This window comes from Saimiri boliviensis, chromosome 7 (genome assembly GCF_048565385.1).
Source record: "Saimiri boliviensis isolate mSaiBol1 chromosome 7, mSaiBol1.pri, whole genome shotgun sequence".
Classification (NCBI taxonomy): domain Eukaryota; kingdom Metazoa; phylum Chordata; class Mammalia; order Primates; family Cebidae; genus Saimiri; species Saimiri boliviensis.
The window spans coordinates 64,741,366-64,759,956 of record NC_133455.1 but is presented as its reverse complement, the minus strand read 5'-3'; the positions used below and the strand labels follow the sequence as shown (position 1 = coordinate 64,759,956).

Genomic DNA, 18,591 nt, shown 5'->3' with positions numbered 1-18,591 from the left:
CCCAGGGCAAGGTGTGGAGAGGAGGATCCTGTTTTGGTCCCAGGCCGATCAGCCCCAGGGCTTACAGAAGTTGGGTATGCACAAGCAGCAGATGGGAACTCAGGCTCTCGAGAGGGGCAGCCTGGGAAGTGGGATTCCAGAGCCTCTCCAGCTCCTCCTCTCTCCCTGGTTTGTATTGGTTTTTCTGCCTTGCCTAAGCACCCTTTAACCTCTCCTCAAAGTGTCAAGATCCCGAAATAGCAGTATAGACTCAGACAGGAAATGAGAAGGGGGTGGGGAGCTGGAGAGCAGACAGACAGGAAACGGGAGGCCTGTTGGCCCCCAGAGAGGAAGCTAACTTCAGGCAGCTCCGGTGTCAGTCAGCTTCAGCCAGAGCCTGCTGCCAAATCTCAGCTGGGCCTGGTGCTGTAGCTCCAGAGTCTCTTAGTAGCTTGGGGTGTGGCTGGCCAACATGGCGCTGGCTTTCCAGCTGTTGGGGAGAAGAGGCCCTGCAGGGCAGTTTGGGCAGAGCTTTCCTATAAAGACCACCAGAAATTCTGAAGGAGTAGAGTACTCTAGATTAGGGTTTCCTCCTGAGTGTTTTATGTCTCAGCGCTATGGAACAAACCTGTCATATAACAACAAACAGTTCCCTAGATTTGCCCTTGACTTTAATTCCAGGAATATCTCGGCCCAAAAGGACTGAAAGCAGAAGGAAAAAAAATGCTCTGGGATATGGTCCCTAGGTGCTTCGTTGTCTACCTTCCTGGCTGAGGGGGGCCCAGGTCCTCAGGTTGACTCTGAGTGGTCATAGACATCCTGGAGTTCCTTGAGTTCCTGATCATCCCCCAAGCCTTCTGTGGTTTGACGACACTAAATACAGAACTCCTATACATCTCTGTTTGCTCACTGCTTTCCAAAACTGCTCTCCTTAAACTTGATAGAGAGTGCTTTGCCCCAGGATGCCTCAGTTCCAGAGTTCTCCTTGACCCTTCCTGCTGGTGTCTTGACTGAGACTTCAGTCAAGTTAGAGACTTGCTGGCTTTGGTCAAGCACAGCTCTGCACACAGGCCTGTAGTAAACGCTCTTGATACTTCCTCAATTCTTCCAACAAACACTGAGTAAGACGTGCCTTTACTCAGTAAAGGAGGGATGCAGAAAATGATTGAGCCCTTAAAGAGGGCCCTTAAGAAGGGAGTACCTGGGAGCTTGTTTGTCTAAAGCAGGCGTCCCCAAACTATGGCCCGCGGGCCACATGCGGCCCCCTGAGGCCATTTATCCGGCCTCCCGCCGCACTTCAGGAAGGGGCACCTCTTTCATTGGTGGTCAGTGAGAGGAGCACAGTATGTGGTGGCCCTCCAACGGTCTGAGGGACGGTGAACTGGCCCCCTGTGTAAAAAGTTTGGGGACATCTGGTCTAAAGCATCTTCATGATAAAGCAAGTGGTACTAGAAGGGCCTGTACTTTCCCCATCCCTGACTCCCCTGCCTAGGGGAGGTCCCTGACCATGGATGGGTCTGTCATAGGTTTTGATCTTCAGAATCTTCCTAGCCCGGTGCTAGGTTCCAGGAAGAGGAGGTGTTGGTTCAGAGGTATGTCACCCTCCTCATCCTTGACCCACTTTAGCAGACCCTTTTCACTGTGTTTCCTTTATCTTCAGGTGGGTGCGGGAGTTTCTGAACGATGAAAACAAAGGCCTGGATGTGCTGGTGGATTACCTGTCCTTTGCCCAGTGTTCTGTCATGTGAGTACCACCCCAGGGCTAAGTTTGGGGACCGATTGGGGAGGACATAGTTCCATTCTACTCTGATAAGAAAGGGCGAGAGTTTAACAGTAAAGATGGAAATGTGAATCCTGGACAAGATGGAGAAGTCCAAGCAGTGGTGTGGAAGTAGGCAGGCAAGCTGCAAGATGTCTGGGGATCAGTGAAGAGGCACTTGGCTAGAGTGGAAGGTAAGATGCGTCTTGGAGAACAGGAGAGAGATACGGAAAAGGAGCTTGAACTCAGAACCCAAGGGATCCAAATGCCAAGCTGTGAGCAATCCAGGGAAATGTCCTGGCTTCTGGTAGAGATGCCTTGGTGGGATCCATTCATCTTTGCAGAGTTGTCTCCAAGAAGCAACTCTGGGTTTCCAGATGTGAGAGGGTTACTCCAGGTCCTTGTTGAAGAACCCAAGAGCAGTGAGCATGACCTTTTGACTTGGATAGAAAAAGGGAGCATTCAGGAGTCTTTTTCTAGCAGGCATGGGGGTTTGGAGGCAGCCAGAAGTGAATTAGCACAGAAAAGGTGGCCTGGTATAGTGGAAGGAGCGAGAGCTCTTGAGTCAGACAAAGCTGGGCTTGGGTCTCAGTTCTGTTACTTACTATCTGTGTGACCTCAAAGCAAGTTTGTATCTTCTTCTATGAAAGGAGATCCACACTCCAGGGTTGTGAAAATCAGATGATACTGTATGTTAAAGCATTTAATCGTGTTTAGAACATACTAGGTTTGTATTGTGGTAGCAGGTCTATTGTTAATTTCATTATTATTATTTAAGGTGGTATACCCTCCCACAATTACCTGAATACATGGAATTACATAATAAAAATGGTGACCAACACATTTAGACTTATACCTAAGACAAGTCAGCCCTAGGAGACCAATCTTCCTGGTTTGCCCATAACTTCCCCTAGTTTTCCCCAGCATCCTGGGAAACTCCTCCATCCTGGGACTTAGCCCTAACTTTTTTTGAGACAGAGTCTTGCTTTGTTGCTCAGGCTGGAGTACAGTGGCGTGATCTTGGCTCACTGCAGGCTTGACTTCCTGGGCTCAAGCAGTCCTCCTGCAGCAGTCCTGCCTCAGCCCTGCCGAGTAGCTGGGACCACAGGTGTGTACCACCATGCCAGCTAACTTTTTGTGTGTTTTTAGTAGAGATGGGTTTCACCATGTTGCCCAGGCTGGCCTTGAACTCCTGGGTTCAAGTGATCCACCCTGCCTTGGCCTTCCAAAGTGCTGGGATTGCAGGTGTGAGGCACCGCTCCCAGCCAACTTCCACTTTTCTTCTTAATATCCTCCCCCACTTGGTCATTCTCCTTTGTCCAGCAGGTCTTCAGTGTCATCTCCTTAGGAATTTGAACTGATGCTTCTGTGTTTGGTGCCTCTCTTACCTTTTCCAGGTTATCCTCTGTTAAAATCAAGAGTGGCCCACTTTGCATTCTCGTCTCAGCAGAAGTCATAGATCACGTGATTCTTTTAATCTTTTAAAAGATTAAAAAAAGATGATTTTTATAGAAAGAAATGAAAAACATTTGCCGAAACAATTTTTCTTAAAAAAAATTCAGAGCTTTATAGTAAAAAGATATAGGTCATTTTTCCAAATAAGCCTATCTCTCTTATTTGAAAAGCAAACAAATTCCAGCCGCCCTAAACCAAGAGTACCCTGGAACCTCAGTATTGTAGTGTCCAGTATTGACTGTTTTAAAAAGAAGGACTCAGTGTTGGGGAGAGTGTATATTTTGGGAAGGATTGAGAGGGAAAGGGTGAGGCCAAATAGAGTTTGAGTGAAGACATTTGTTTGTGAACTGCATATCTCAGTACTAGAGGATACAGTGTTGTTACTGATGGAATCAGCAAGCTCTTTCCCTGTCAGGGAGGTTCCTCTGATGTCTACTTGAGAGCCCCATTAAACACCTCCTGATCAGGAGGACACTAAAGCCTGCTCCCACTTCCTTTGGAACATTCTGACTTCTGTAGATATCCCTTCCTATTCCAGAAAACCTTAGCCTCTGTGCCTTTGACCCCATATTTGGACAGAATGCTTCTTGAGGAAGAAGAACCTCATGCAAGAGATGCTCCCTTAGTCTTTAATGACCTACATGGAGGAAAAGGACAAGAAGGAGGAGAGGGACTGTTTCTCAGAAGGGTGTATCCTGAAGTGAGGATGTATAAGAGAGGAGTCTCTACGGGTTTGTGATCTTGGCTGTCTTCCTTATCCTGACCACATTGACAAACAGCTGATGGTTGTCTGGGCACAGTGGCGCACACGTGTAATCCCAGAGCTTTGGGAGGCCAAGATGGGGGATTGCTTGAGCCCAGGAGTTTAAGACCAGCCTGGGCAACATAGCAAGACTCCCATCTCTACAAGAAAATTTTTAAAAATTAGGCAGGCATGGTGGCATGCACCTGTAGTCCCAGTTACTTGGGAGGCTGAGGCTGGAGGGTTGCTTGAGCCTAGGAGTTTGAGGTTACAGTGAGCTATGACTGTGCCACTGTACTCCAGCCTGGGCCATAGAGTGAAACCCTGTCTCTCTTTTTTTTTTTTTTTTTTTTTTTTGAGACGGAGTTTCGCTCTTGTTACCCAGGCTGGAGTGCAATGGCGCGATCTCGGCTCACCGCAACCTCCGCCTCCTGGGTTCAGGCAATTCTCCTGCCTCAGCCTCCTGAGTAGCTGGGATTACAGGCACGTGCCACCATGCCCAGCTAATTTTTTTTTTCTATTTTTAGTAGAGACGGGGTTTCACCATGTTGACCAGGATGGTCTCGATCTCTCGACCTCGTGATCCACCCGCCTCGGCCTCCCAAAGTGCTGGGATTACAGGCTTGAGCCACCGCGCCCGGCCGAAACCCTGTCTCTTAATAAAATAATAATAATTCCTGATGGTGGAAGACATCTGGTTCCAGGAGCAGAAAGTGACAAAGAACCCATTCAGCTCCTGCAAAGACTAGACTACAGGACCCTGATCCACAATCTCAACCTGCAATTTCTTACCCCAGGGAAGCTGAAGCCCAGGGAGCCACTATACCTGAAAAACCTAGAAAGCTCAATTAGCCAGAACCATAGAGAACCTGGCCATTAAAACCCAGTGCTAAGATGGGGCAGTGGTGCTCCTCCTCCAAAACATAAAGGACTGTCCCACTCTGGGTTTGCCAGAACCCCCTTTCCCTTCCATTTAGTCCTGTCATACAGAGTCAACTGGACTCCTTCAAGGCACTGAAAGGCCCTTTGGTTGCTGCTGTTGGCCAACTAGCAAGACTTGCAGTTGGCCCATTCCCCACCATTCCTTCTACAGGGCAGATTCGCTGTGGGGAGCCACAGCTTCCTGGAGATACCCCATCTAAGCTGGAAGCTCCCCAGTGGCCCATGGGGAGGACACTCCTCCTGGAGTTACCTGGCCAGTGGGGAGCGGAGGAGTTGGCCTCCATAGGCTTCCCATCTCCTTAGATTCCCCTCCTGGTTGCTGCCTGTGCCTCTTCTGCCGCTGTCCTGTGTTAGTGGCTCTTCCAGCTAGGGTCAGGTCTCTGCTGCCCAATTCTGCTTTCTCTCCTTGCTACCCCTGCTTCTTGTTGCCCTAGAGGCCTGAATGGTGGGGGTGGGCTCACGGGGGGGCTTGGCACTGAATTTCTTCTGTGTATGTGCCTGTGTGTGCGCATGTGTGTCCTTTCATGCTCCAGGTTTGACTTTGAGGGTCTGGAGAGTGGTGACGATGGTGCATTTGACAAACTCCGGTCCTGGAGCAGGTCAATCGAGGACCTGCAGCCACCCAGCGCCCTGTCGGCCCCCTTCACCAACAGCCTCGCTCGCTCTGCGCGCCAGTCTGTGCTCCGGTATGTGTGCTCTTGCTCTGCCCGCCTGCCTCCCACCCCACCCCTCAATGCAGGTCTCAGGTTCAGTGGTGAGTGCTCATGCTCCTCCCTCCACTCTTGCTTCCAGGCTCAGCTCTCTTGCCCTCTGCCTGCCAGTCTGTCTCTGGTCTGTCCTCTCTGTCTCCTTGACTCTGCCCAGCAGTCTGTCCTGGGTAAGTATATGGGCTTAGCTGCACCCACCCCACCTGGGGTTCCAGCTCTCCCCACCCCTCCCCACCCCTCTCTGGGGGGGTCCTTCACTTCTCACTCTCACTCTGCCATTCCTCCTGGGCCTCTCGAGCAGTGCACATCTCATATAGATCCTTGGCCTTCACTGGGTGATCCAGCTCCTGTCCTCATTCTGTTTCCCTCTAGCTCTTCACTCTGCCCCATCATCAGCTTGGAGACCAGCTTCCACCCAACCTGCCTGCCCCTCGCATTCCCTTCACCTCTTCCTTCAAGGCTTTTCTCTCTAAGGCTGCAATGTGCTCATTTGTCTGCAGTGTCTTAAGAGCCATCCTGCCCAGAGGTAGGCGGATGGACTGGATGACTTCTCAGTGCTCCTTGTTACTCTGGGAGGCTTTCCTTTGGGTCCAGTAGCCCTTTCCTTGGTTATCTATCTCTCTTGTGGCCATGCTTTTCTCCTAGACTCCTTTGGCTTGTATCCCTTGAACACTGTTTATTTTTCTTGTCATGCATGAGCAGATACATGTCTCCTCCCTTTTCCATGAAACATCACTGAGAGGATGGAGAGGTGCAAAACCAGGTATAGCCCCATGGCCCCTCTAAAGCCTTTGGGGATCAACTCTGCCTTTTCTGGGATGGGAGCCAAGATGCTCTTGTCCCATGGTTTGTGCAGAAGGTATAGCAACTGGAAGTGGGTGGAGGGAATTCTCAGATGAATGTGTCTCAGGACCCATCTCAGGGACTAGGAAGACCTATACAACTACTGTTTGTATTTTGAAGGATCTCTAGGGTTTGGGCACTGGTTATAAAGCTGGGATCCTGAGTAGTTGCTGACAAAGGCCTACTCTAGGGAGGTAAAAACAGTCTGACCTCCCTGACTCCTGCACCCTGTCCCTCTTCGCTGCTCATTCCTATTTTTTGCCACTGCTAAGGGGCAGCCTGCTGTCTGGGTGATGGTGAGTGCCCCTAGATGCTTCACCGGCAGCCTCGGCTCCCACCTGATTGCCTGGCCAATCTCCCCAGGTATAGCACTCTCCCTGGGCGCAGGGCCCTGAAGAACTCCCGCCTAGTGAGCCAGAAGGATGACGTCCACGTCTGTATCCTTTGTCTCAGAGCCATCATGAACTATCAGGTATGGGGGAAGCACTAGCCATGGGTGGCTCTACTTCTTCTGCCTCATCTGCAGAACCAGAAGGGCACCAGCTTATAAAAGACAGGTTTGCTGGTGGGCCTGCAGTCAAGGAGATCGGCTTTGCTCTCCCTTCCCCACCATCAAGGTACCCCCCTTCTGTCCTTTCCCTTGCAGTATGGATTCAACCTGGTCATGTCCCACCCCCATGCTGTCAATGAGATTGCACTTAGCCTCAATAACAAGAATCCAAGGTGAGTTCCTTCCCTCCCCTTTCCTCCCCACTCTGTCCAGGGATCTGGAGGTCTGTGCTCCATGTATTCCTGACAAGTCCTGCCTGGCCTTGGAGTCCTGTCAGAGCCTTGGTTTGGCCCCCTCACCTCTGCTGGAGAAGTATCCCTGGCTCCCCTCTGGTCTACACAGCTTAGTAAGGGAGCAAGTCCTCTTTCTCCCACCCTCGCCTCACCACTGAGGCTTTCTCCACTCTCCAAAAGGACTTACCCAGTCAGGGAAGTGAGCTGTGTGGTGGTCAGGATGGGGAGCTAGGGTGTTAATCTTCCTTCTTCACCCCTTAGGACCAAAGCCCTTGTCTTAGAGCTTCTGGCAGCTGTGTGTTTGGTGCGAGGAGGTCACGAAATCATCCTTGCTGCCTTTGACAATTTCAAAGAGGTCAGTCTTTTGGCTTCGTGTGTGTGTGTGTGTATGTGTATGTGTTTATGGGGTAGAAGGGAGGAAGCCAGGTAGGTAAGCACCATTTCCTGTGATCTGCAGTGATTTTTAACATCCCAGTGCTTGGCTAAGCATCCTCTCTTCTGAAGGCCCACTGTTTTTAAAACCAGAACTTTAGTCTTATTGATCTTAGTGCCAGGAAATCTCCTGATCCGCCAGCTAAAGTTACCTCAGTAACTGGAGGCCTAAGTATATGTACTTTAAGAGACTCCCCAGATGGGAGTCTGATACGGTGAACCCAAAGCACATGTGTTTGAAGTGGGAGGAGAAGGTAAGCAAGGGTGTCTCTTGGATTGTTGGCTGTTATTGGTGAGGGGAGAAGGAACTCCTATGTAGAACTTCCCCAGCCCCTGGGCCTGCCTCTGAAACCCCTGTCTACTTGAATATAGGATTCCTCGACATCCAGCACAGCTGCTGGTCCCACCCCTTCCTCTTCTTTGGACCTGTTCCCTAGCATCCATTGTTCAAGCCAGGAAATGGCTCTTCCTCCTTGAAGCCCAGAGGCTCAGGAGCCTCTAGACCCCTCTCGGAGAGGGCTTTCCTGTACACTGGCCCCTCCTCTGCATCCCCACCAGTACCGCAGCCTCCTGACTCACCCATGGCCTTCCTCCCTTGGTCCTCCTTTCCCTCCTTCTGTTAATAACTTGGCAGCATCAGAATCCTATGTTTCTTCCTGGCCTATCCCAGAGGCACCTTAAGGGCATAGGCATTACTGAATTCCCTCTCCCCAGCTTAAGGGCACAGGCATTACTGAATTCCCTCAGCAATTTGGTGGGGGACCACAGACCCAGAGCCAGATTGCAGGTCCAAGTTTTCTTTCTTTTTTTTTCTTTTTTGAGTTGGAGTCTCACTCTGTGGCCCAGGCTGGAGTGCAGTGGCACAATCTCAGCTCACTGCAACCTCTGCCTCCTGGGTTCAAGTGATTCTTCTGACTCTGCATCCTGAGTGGCTGGGACTACAGGCATGCACCACCACACCCGGCTGATTTTTGTATTTTTAGTAGAGATGGGGTTTCACCATGTTGGCCAGGCTGTTCTTGAACTCCTAATTTCAGGTGATCTGCCCGTCTCGGCCTCCCAAAGTGCTGGGATTATAGGCATGAGCCACTGCACCTGGCCCCACTTTCTTTATAGTGTCCAGAATGGCCTATTAAATATATAGAGTTGTGGTTAAGCTTGGTCTGAACCAGTCTTTGCCATGATGTTCCTGGGAGCCAGAGCACAGGGGCTTGGGTTCTGCATGGAGCAGATCCTTTGACTGAGAAAGCTTGCGTATTCAGGTATGCAAGGAGCTGCACCGCTTTGAGAAGCTGATGGAATATTTCCGGAATGAGGACAGCAACATCGACTTCATGGTAAGGCACTGGGCCTGGGCCCAGCCCATATCCACCAGAGCTGTGTGTTCCTTGAGAACAGGGGTCAGGCCAGCAGTATATCTTGATATTCCATGTAGAGCCCAGAATGATTCTTTCTGTTCAGCAAATGCTTCTTGTCCACCTGCCCACCCCAGAGAGCTCTTAGAAACTTCAGGACATCATTTGTATATGTCAGATCTACCTCCTTTTCCTCTTCTCTGTGGCCTTTTTGTCCTTGAATTGGATCCTTTTTGAGCTGCCTTTCCTTTCCTAAGCTCTTCTTCTAGCTTCTCGTCCCCCCAGGGCAGGATCCTCAGCTAGCTAAGGTTGTCTCAGGGAATACCTGCTGATATACAAGGGAAATCACGGAGCTTTATCTTCACTTACATCTGTTTTTCATGTAATTTTCTTATCTTTATTCACTGAATATTAAATGACATTTTAAAATTAAAATACTCTTATTGCTCCCATAAAGACTTAACTCTTCCCTGTAATTATCCACATAATGATGATGTCCCAACAGCCGTCTGTCCTCCTGGTCTCTTGGCTCCCCTCTGCCTTCCTGTTGCCGATTCTCTGGGCTGCTTCTTCTCCAGGTGGCTTGCATGCAGTTCATCAACATCGTGGTGCACTCGGTAGAGGACATGAACTTCCGGGTCCACCTGCAGTATGAGTTTACCAAGCTGGGGCTAGAGGAGTTCCTGCAGGTGAGCTAGTTGGGGTCCTTGTAAGGCGAGGTGCTTTGGGATCCGTTGAGTCATATCACAAATGATTTTTCTAAGTGCCTAGTCCTTGATGCTCCTGGGACCTTGCCTGTCTTCTGTGACCTGGGACTCAGGACCTCCTTCAGATAACTCGCCAGTCAGGCATCTCCATGGGGCGAGAATCTGACATGGCCTGCAGCAGGAACTCTTTGGGAAGTGGTGGTGAAGGGGAATGAGGACTAAGTTTTTCTCAGGTTCCCCTGATGATCTGCCTGTTCCTACAACTACTACTACTTTCTGCTCTTCCCCCAGAAGTCAAGGCACACAGAGAGCGAGAAGCTGCAGGTGCAGATTCAGGCATACCTGGACAACGTGTTTGATGTCGGGGGTTTGTTGGAGGATGCTGAGACCAAGAATGTAGCTCTGGAGAAGGTGGAGGAGTTGGAGGAGCATGTGTCCCATGTAGGTGGTCTTCCTTTGCCTGCCAGAGCCACTGTTGTTGGAAGCTCAAGTTATCAGGAATCCTGAACTGACCCATTTGCCTCCAGACTGAGTCCTAGGGAGGCTTTAGAACCCACTAGGGCTCTCAAGACCATGCACTGGCCTGAGCCACTGGATCTTCCACCAATTGGAACACACACCACCTCCAGGGCTAGGCATGAGGTGGCATCGGTCTTGAGAGAGTCAAAATGCAGCCTTTGTCTTTTATCTGTTATTGGGATATAAGGGAGGCACCTGACTAAGCTGCCTTTGCGGCCTTGTGTTGAGGGGTTCGACTCAGCTCTTGACTAGGGTTCAGGTTGTGCTGAGTGCCCAGGCTTTAGGGCCAGCACAGAACCTGTCCTTCCTGTTGTGCAGCTCACAGAGAAGCTTCTGGACCTAGAGAATGAGAACATGATGCGGGTGGCCGAGCTCGAGAAGCAGCTGCTGCAGCGGGAGAAGGAACTAGAGAGCATCAAGGTAAAGGGACTCTGGGGAAAGAAGTCTCTGACTACTCCTGGGCTCCAGGGCCTTGGGGTTTTGCTTTTTTTTTTTCCTGAGTCATGTCAAGTTCTTTAGGATTTAGATCTTGATTCACTCTTGAAGTTCTCAGGTGTGGGTGGGCTGATGATTGCACCCCATTTTTTTAGTTGGAGAGGAAAGCTGAAGCCAGTGTGAGCCAGACACACACATAAGAGGCTGGGAACAGCTGGGGCAACTACAAGCATTCTGGAATTCCAACCCAGGCCTCCTACCAGCCCATCCCATTGATTTTTCTCCCCTCTACCCCCATGTTCCTCCCCAGCCATGCTTAATGATGAGGGGCAGAGTGACCAGGTGCTCTGTGTATTAGGGTGTCCACCAGGTTTCCTAAGTTGGCAGAGCAGATGCTCCTTGTATTTCATTCTCTTCTGTATTTTCATTATAAAGTCATGCCCCTCACCTACCTTCTCTTCCAGAAGAACATATGCTGGCTCTGTTGAGCTCAATATGTATCTGTACCCAGCCTCTGCTAAGCACTATATTGGGAGCTATGGAGGATACAGAGATGGTTAAGACAGGGTCTTGTTTATAGGGGGCTTCCAATTGAGCCATTATATGAGGCCAACTGAAATTGAAGCAAAATGAGGCCCAGAGGGCTCTGGAGAGAGCAGCTATGTCAGACTGGTGATTGATTAAGGAGAGTTTCACAGGGACAGCCTTTTTTCCTGGGCTTTAAGGGGCCCATGCAGTGAGAATTGGCTGGAACAGAGAGGACACTTTAGGGTGCCAGCGGAGGGAGGCAGCTTCTGCTTCCCTCTTTTGTTTTGCTGCCTTCCAGCTTCCCCATTCCTCTACCTGGATTTCTGCCACTCTGAACCTCTGAGCACCCTCACAGAGACCCTAGTTAAGAGAACCCTAGGTAGGAATTCTCACTCCTAGGGGCAGTGACTACTATTCCTTCAGCCCACTTTTCCCTTAATGGTACTGTCTGCCTGTCAGGAGACATACGAGAACACAAGCCACCAGGTGCACACCCTGCGGAGGCTCATTAAAGAGAAGGAGGAGGCCTTCCAGCGTCGATGCCATTTGGAGCCAAGTGTCCGGGGCCTGGAGTCTATGGGCAGTGAGGCCCTGGCCAGAGTAGGCCTTGCAGAGCTGAGTGAGGGCATGCCACCCTCCGACCTAGACCTTCTGGCTCCAGCCCCACCCCCCGAGGAGGCCCTGCCTCTGCCTCCACCACCAGCTCCACCCTTGCCCCCTCCACCTCCCCCATTACCAGGTAACCATGACCCCTGGGAGCCAGCAGGGGCAGCCTCATGTGGGGACCAAAACCATAGTCAGCGGTGTCTTCCTCAGGAAGAAGCTGGGAAAATGGCATCATCTGAGGACTGAGAGGCCATAAAATCAGGGTGAGGGAGGGCTGGAATCTGAGGGAAGCTCGAGTGATCAGCACAGGGATGCCCAAGGGCAGATGTGGATCTGTTTAGATGCTGCTCCAAATTCCTTTGAAGACAGCCAAGGAGAGGCTTAGACAGTAGCCGTGGAAACTGGGTCAAAGACCAGCAAGAACTGCGCTGTCAGAGTTAGGATTTCTGGGAGCAGCTTGAGCAGATTTAAAATAGGCTCCTTCTTTGAGAGTAAAAACTCAGAGGTGGGGCTGGCAGAGGAGAGAAGCAGCCTGTGAAGAGTCTCTTGACCCCTGAGTCACTGTATCATTCCTTCTTCCCCCAGACAAGTGTCCCCCAGCCCCACCTCTCCCTGGTGCTGCACCCTCTGTGGTGTTGACAGTGGGCCTGTCAGGTGAGTGTCCCAGGGCTCTGGGCAGGGCTAGTGGGACCAGGGGTATGTGTCCTTGGCCCCTGTGTCACCGATCCTCCTTCCAAATTAGCCATTCGAATTAAGAAACCTATCAAGACCAAGTTCCGGCTGCCTGTCTTCAACTGGACAGCACTGAAACCCAACCAGATCAGTGGCACTGTCTTCAGCGAACTTGACGACGAGAAGATCTTGGAGGTAACAGGACCTGGGGTCCAGAGTGGTAAGACTGCACGCTGGGGACCTGGTTGCCTTTTGAGCAGATCTGGTCTTAGAAAAGCCGTCAGAGAGGGTGAGGCCAGGTTCAGCTTCACAAACCCTTCATTCTTGAGTGTATTTATTTTTCCAGTTGTGTCAGCACTTTGTGTTTGTATTCATGAAACATTCCGGAGTGACAGAGCTCTGGGCCAATGCTGGCTGGGCTGTCAGGAGGTCCTCCACTAATAGGAGGCTACAGCATTTTCCCTGCTCATCTATTCCTGCCAGGACCTGGATCTGGATAAGTTTGAAGAATTATTCAAGACAAAAGCACAGGGCCCTGCCCTTGACCTCATCTGCTCCAAGAACAAGACAGCGCAAAAAGCTGCCAGCAAGGTGACTCTGTTGGAAGCCAATCGTGCCAAGAACCTGGCCATCACCCTACGCAAGGCTGGCCGCTCAGCTGAGGAGATCTGCAGGGCCATTCACACGTGAGGCTCCCATTGACCTAGCCCTGGTTGCTAGTCATTTGGCAACCCAGTTCTCCACCAAGGAGCCTGGCTTTCCCTAGATTCCAGGCATCTGACAGAACTCCCTTGCGTTTCCCTTGCGTAGTCATCCAGTGGCTTGGCCAGAATTTACTGCATCTGTGCTGGCAGTTCAGCTCAGACCTTCACCCAAGGAGCTCTCAGTCTATTGGGAACAGTTCAGTGACATGGAATGTTCCCCCAGTATCACTGCTGGTGCTATGACAGATGAGGCAGTGGGTCCTCTGCCCATGGCTGTGCTCTGTATGCAGTCCCCTGCCCAGTCCTAGGAGCTTGGAGAATAAGCGGGATGAGGGAAAACGTGGAGAGATGTGAGAGCTGAGGTGGTCCCTCCCTCCTACACAGGTTTGACTTGCAGACGCTACCTGTGGACTTCGTGGAGTGCCTGATGCGCTTCCTGCCCACAGAGGCTGAGGTGAAGCTGCTGCGGCAATACGAGCGTGAGCGGCAGCCCCTGGAGGAGTTGGCAGCTGAGGACCGCTTCATGCTGCTCTTCAGCAAGGTGGAGCGGCTGACCCAGCGAATGGCTGGCATGGCCTTCCTGGGGAACTTCCAGGACAACTTGCAGATGCTCACACCGGTATGGCCCTCATTCAGCTCATGGTCCTGGACAGCTGTCCCTCCACCTTCCATCTGCTAGTCACCTACCCTGCCCTTCCAGTCCTTCTAACCCCTCCCTATCTTTACCCCATCTCAGCCTGGGGTTACTTCAGTGTTTATATTGTCCTACAGCAACTCAATGCCATCATTGCGGCGTCCGCTTCCGTCAAGTCTTCACAGAAACTGAAGCAGATGTTGGAGGTGGGAAGAGGTTGTGAATGGGGATGCTGGGAGTTCTCAGGTCCTAGGTGGGGGCCTGGGGCTATACAGAGAGAAAGAAGGAGCCCTCAGGACCTGAGCCTGACCTCCCTCCCACGCATCCTTTGGACAGATCATACTTGCACTGGGGAACTACATGAACAGCAGCAAGCGAGGAGCTGTGTATGGCTTCAAGCTCCAGAGCCTGGATCTGGTAAGATGGTGAGGGCAGTGTGGGCCAGGAAGCCTAGTGGGCAGCAGTTGTGGAGCCAGAGTGCTTAGCTTTTATGTACTGCCCTCACCCACTCTCTTAGCTGTTGGATACCAAGTCCACTGACCGGAAGATGACACTGCTTCATTTCATCGCCTTGACAGTGAAGGAGAAATACCCAGACCTGGCTAACTTCTGGCATGAGCTGCACTTTGTTGAGAAGGCTGCAGCAGGTGAGGGGAGCCTGGCTGGGTGGGCCTGCCCTCACATCCAGCCCAGGACAATCCCGGGAAGCTATGAGGAGAGGGAACACTCGTTTTGTTTGTTTCTGGCTTTCGTTATCTTTTCTGACCACTTCAAAGCTTTCCGCTGGAGCCATAAGCAGGGGCCACTCCAAAGGGAGCCTTCCTCCAGGCGCCAGGCCTGGCCCAGCCCAGCCCTTCCCAGCTAGGTGCAGTGGGAGCAGGAACAGGAAGGGGACTGGTGGCTCTTTACTCCCAACTCCTCAAGCTGGCCCCAGAGATCTTGTTATTTGTGTATGATGTACGTGAAGTGCCTAGAAAAAATCATAAAGCCTATATAGAGGTATAGGCATGAGGTAGCTGCCCCACCCACGAATACTAGGGCAGGCCTGAGGCAGTTTGATTTTGGAGACCAGCAGTCTCTGTGGCTTGCCTGCCTTTGCTACTGTGTTCTTTGGGGTCATGAGATCAGTTTCTATTCCATTCCCTGCCCCTGTGAGGGCTCAGCTAGCTTGGTGTGCACTTCCTTATGTCCATACAGGTATGTGAACATGAGTGAGCCCATGCTGAGGGGGAGGGCCAGAGTTTGATGTAGCTCTGGCTGGGAGGTGGGCATGCCAGGCCCTAGGCAGTCCTCAGCCAGGCTTTTGGTGACCACAGTGTCCCTGGAGAACGTGCTGCTGGACGTGAAGGAGCTGGGTCGGGGCATGGAGCTGATTCGGCGGGAGTGCAGCATCCACGACAACAGCGTCCTCCGGAACTTCCTCAGTACCAATGAAGGCAAACTAGACAAGCTCCAGCGGGATGCCAAGACAGCTGAGGCAAGCACGGGGTACAGGCGGGTGGGAGCAACCAGGGCCAAAGCACCAGGCCCCTCTAGGTGGCCCTAGTTCTGTTTTTTTTTTTTTAATCAAGCAGCTGGCTGGTTACATGTCGGGGAGAGAACGCTTTGGGAATGGCTGGCAGCTGCCTCTGGAGACATGTACTCTTGGGAGCTTTGGGAGCCCCGGGTTCTCGGGGCCTGGGTGGTTGGTTTTCCTCCCTTTGGCCCTGAGCTCTGCTTTCTGCAGGCCTCTCACCCGTGGTGTGGGAGTATAGGAGCTGGGCTGCTTCTTTCTGCCATGGTGACCCATTCTGCCCACCCCTTCCCCAGGAGGCCTACAATGCAGTTGTGCGCTACTTTGGCGAGAGTCCCAAGACCACACCTCCTTCTGTATTCTTCCCAGTATTTGTCCGATTCATTCGTTCTTACAAGGTGAGCTGCAGAGAGCTTTTTAAAAAGTTTGGTTGAGAGAAAACTGGTTGTGGGAGAGAAGCCTGGGTTTAAAGTATAGCCCTTTTCCGACTCCTCCTCTGAGTCCTGGGAAGGGAGTGATGCAAGCTGGCGACAGGCCTCTTAGCTGTGAACTGGTGGGCAGGGTGGGGGCCCAGGCCCTTCCTGTCATTGTTTGGGGCAGGAAGTGCCCCTCCAGAGGTGGCCACCTGGAGTTAGCAGGTCCCACTGCCACCCATTCTCTAATTCAGTGTCAGCCCCTCCTCTCACAGCCTGTGAGCCTCACCCCCCACCCATCTTCCGCGGTTCTTAGGAAGCAGAGCAAGAGAATGAAGCCCGCAAGAAGCAGGAGGAGGTAATGCGGGAGAAGCAGCTGGCTCAGGAAGCCAAGAAACTGGATGCCAAGGTGGGTGGGACCAACAACTGGGGCCTGGAGGAGGGCAAGCCAAAAGAGTGGGGGCTGGGGGTCAGAAGGCTAGAGGAGATGAGAACTTGGAGTGGACAAACCACCCAGAGGGCCAGTGGGCTGGCATCCAAAGGGATGGAGGGTGGGCCTTTGGGGATTCCTAGCAGTGCACAAGCAATGGCATTCTCAGACTGCACCTTGGGGCAGGAACCAGTCCCACATTAGGTTAGTGATGACTTCCTTCCCCCTCTACGTTCTTGGCCTAGACTCCATCCCAGAGGAACAAGTGGCAACAGCAGGAGTTAATAGCAGAGTTGAGGCGGCGCCAGGCCAAGGAACACAGGCCTGTTTATGAGGGAAAGGATGGTACCATCGAGGACATCATCACAGGTGGGGCTCTTTTCACTCCCTGGGGCCTGCCCATTGCACCCAGCTCCCAAAGCTCAACCTAGCGCCTTTGGGCTTTCCTCCCACCCCCCACCATGAGGCCTGACCACTGTGTCTCTCTCCTGGGCCATAGTGCTGAAGAGTGTCCCTTTCACGGCCCGTACTGCCAAGCGGGGCTCACGCTTCTTCTGTGATGCAGCCCACCATGATGAGTCAAACTGTTAGCCCCCAAGGCTGGGGTCCTTGACAGGTACTGGGCACAGCAGCTGCCCCTTCTGCATGCCCATCTCCCAGGATTCCTGCCGGAGACCACAGGCACCTCCTTTCCTGCATGACTTGCAATCACCCTCTGGCAGCCTCCCAGCAATGGGAGGACATACTTCTTGCATGACCCATGCTCTGAGAAGCGTGGCATATCCCCTGCATGTATCCTTAGGGAAGTGGTTTCTTTCCCACTAATGCTGTCCTGGCTTCTACTAAGACCCAATGGGTAGGGAGTTGCCAGGCCAGTGTTGAGGGCAGGCGGGACCAGGCCGACAGTTCTGATCTTTGAGGCTGAGGTTGAGGGTCCATTCCTGGGCCTAAGGAACCTTTCCCTAGGGTTCTCTTCTCATAAGAGCTCTGGCAGTAGCTTCTGACCAGGAGCTATCACGTGTCCCTTGATCTGTTTCCTGACATCCAGTCAGCCTGGGATCTTTTCCTAGCTTCTGGCTCTTTCTGAATGTCTACTCTCTACTGCCCAGTGGCCTCTAGTCACCCTGACCTGATCCTCTGAAATGCAAAGCCCAGCAATCTCCCCAACTACCCCTCAAGCCTCCCCTTTATCCGCCTCACCGCTGGCTCCTCCCATGTGGAGGTTTATCTGTGGGGCTGCCCTTGAGGGCACTGTCCTGGCTCAGCCTCCCTTCCTGTTCACAGGTCTCTGTCTTCCCCCACAGGCCTCCACTGCCAGCCTATTGTTGTTCACCACCAAGCCAGGAGTGCTGCGCTGCCCAGTGGCCCCCCTCGGGCTCCAGGTCCCCATTGAGACCCTCTTGGAGGCAGAAGCACTTCAGCATTCAGAGTCCTACAAGTCCAACCAGTGGACCTGGAATTGGCCAAGGGCCCAGGAGAGGACTATGCTGCTCTCAACCCTGTCCGCCCCAGCCCCTGAGGCTGGATCTTTCTACTTGTGCCACTATGGGCACTAGGTCTGTAGGTCTCTGGTGACTCCAGTACTGCACTTTGCTCCCAAGATCTTTGACTTCATTTCCTGAAGGGTCACCAAGGGTCAGCCCAGGGCTGAGAAAAAACATTTCCAGCTTTAGCCTATACAGGGCACGTAGATCTCTCTCCCGCTAGAGCCCAGAGTGCTGACAGGAAAGGGCAACTGTCTTTTTTTTCCTTTCTATTTTGCAGGCCCATGGGCGGCTCTGGTCTAGATGTATCTAGGCTTACGGAGCCCTGGGACTCTGTCAGTCTGAGTTCATCTCTTACCAGAAGCAAGGCCCTCTGCCAGCTGTGCCCTAGTGATAAGAGTAAGAGAAGAGATGTCAGGCTCACTGCCCTTATTTTTCTGCCCATTTCATTCTAAGCTCACACTGTTCCTTGTCAAGGTGGGCAGAAGAACAGAGGTTTTCTTTGCACCAATCCCTTTCTGCAGATGGCTGGAGAAGGGGTGTGCCAACCCTTTACATTCTTTCTTCAGCTGCATTTTGTTTTGTTTTGTTTTGGCAGGGGACAGGGAGCATGGTGGTCTTAGCTGACTGTTTGCTCCGCTTCCTGTTTGTCCTCTGCCCCAAGAAGGGAATGTGGGGGCCCACTTATTTTGTACATGTTCCACCTCCCTTTCCTCTTGTACATAAACCCGACTTTCCCTCCCTCAACAAAGGCTTGAAGCACCAGGCCTGACTCTGTTTCCTCTTTCTTAGCCTACAGGGCTAGGGTGGCCATTTAGCCTGACCTGGGCCATGGGGAGAGAAAATAAATCTTTGGGGCACTACATCTGTTTCAGGGGAGACGAGGTCAGAAATCTGGGGAAAGGAGAACCAGCCTGGTGGGCTCTAGCCACACAAAGGGAAGCAGGCC

At 52.1% G+C, this 18,591-nt stretch overlaps 1 protein-coding gene across 7 annotated transcripts in view; it reads left to right on the top strand.

Annotated features, from left to right (window-relative positions):
• The window catches only part of FMNL3 (formin like 3), a 65,428-nt gene extending 47,021 nt beyond the window's left edge, over positions 1-18,407 (top strand). For 3 of the 7 annotated variants that reach the window (XM_010349781.2, XM_010349784.2, XM_074402616.1), the window contains exons 5-27: positions 1,640-1,723; positions 5,411-5,563; positions 6,791-6,899; positions 7,074-7,150; positions 7,472-7,565; positions 8,905-8,979; positions 9,576-9,686; positions 9,996-10,145; positions 10,542-10,643; positions 11,646-11,925; positions 12,378-12,446; positions 12,535-12,659; positions 12,948-13,150; positions 13,553-13,787; positions 13,940-14,008; positions 14,139-14,219; positions 14,320-14,449; positions 15,119-15,279; positions 15,612-15,713; positions 16,045-16,137; positions 16,404-16,527; positions 16,658-16,774; positions 17,463-17,547. In XM_010349781.2, the coding sequence (XP_010348083.1) occupies positions 1,640-1,723; positions 5,411-5,563; positions 6,791-6,899; positions 7,074-7,150; positions 7,472-7,565; positions 8,905-8,979; positions 9,576-9,686; positions 9,996-10,145; positions 10,542-10,643; positions 11,646-11,925; positions 12,378-12,446; positions 12,535-12,659; positions 12,948-13,150; positions 13,553-13,787; positions 13,940-14,008; positions 14,139-14,219; positions 14,320-14,449; positions 15,119-15,279; positions 15,612-15,713; positions 16,045-16,137; positions 16,404-16,527; positions 16,658-16,749 (2,719 nt within the window). In that variant the 3' untranslated portion in view covers positions 16,750-16,774; positions 17,463-17,547. Of the gene's footprint in view, positions 1-1,639; positions 1,724-5,410; positions 5,564-6,790; positions 6,900-7,073; positions 7,151-7,471; positions 7,566-8,904; positions 8,980-9,575; positions 9,687-9,995; positions 10,146-10,541; positions 10,644-11,645; positions 11,926-12,377; positions 12,447-12,534; positions 12,660-12,947; positions 13,151-13,552; positions 13,788-13,939; positions 14,009-14,138; positions 14,220-14,319; positions 14,450-15,118; positions 15,280-15,611; positions 15,714-16,044; positions 16,138-16,403; positions 16,528-16,657; positions 16,775-17,462 lie in introns of all 7 variants that reach the window. The other 4 variants (XM_010349782.2, XM_010349783.3, XM_010349786.2 and 1 more) reach the window with 4 other exon arrangements.
• The last annotated feature ends 184 nt before the right edge of the window (positions 18,408-18,591 follow it).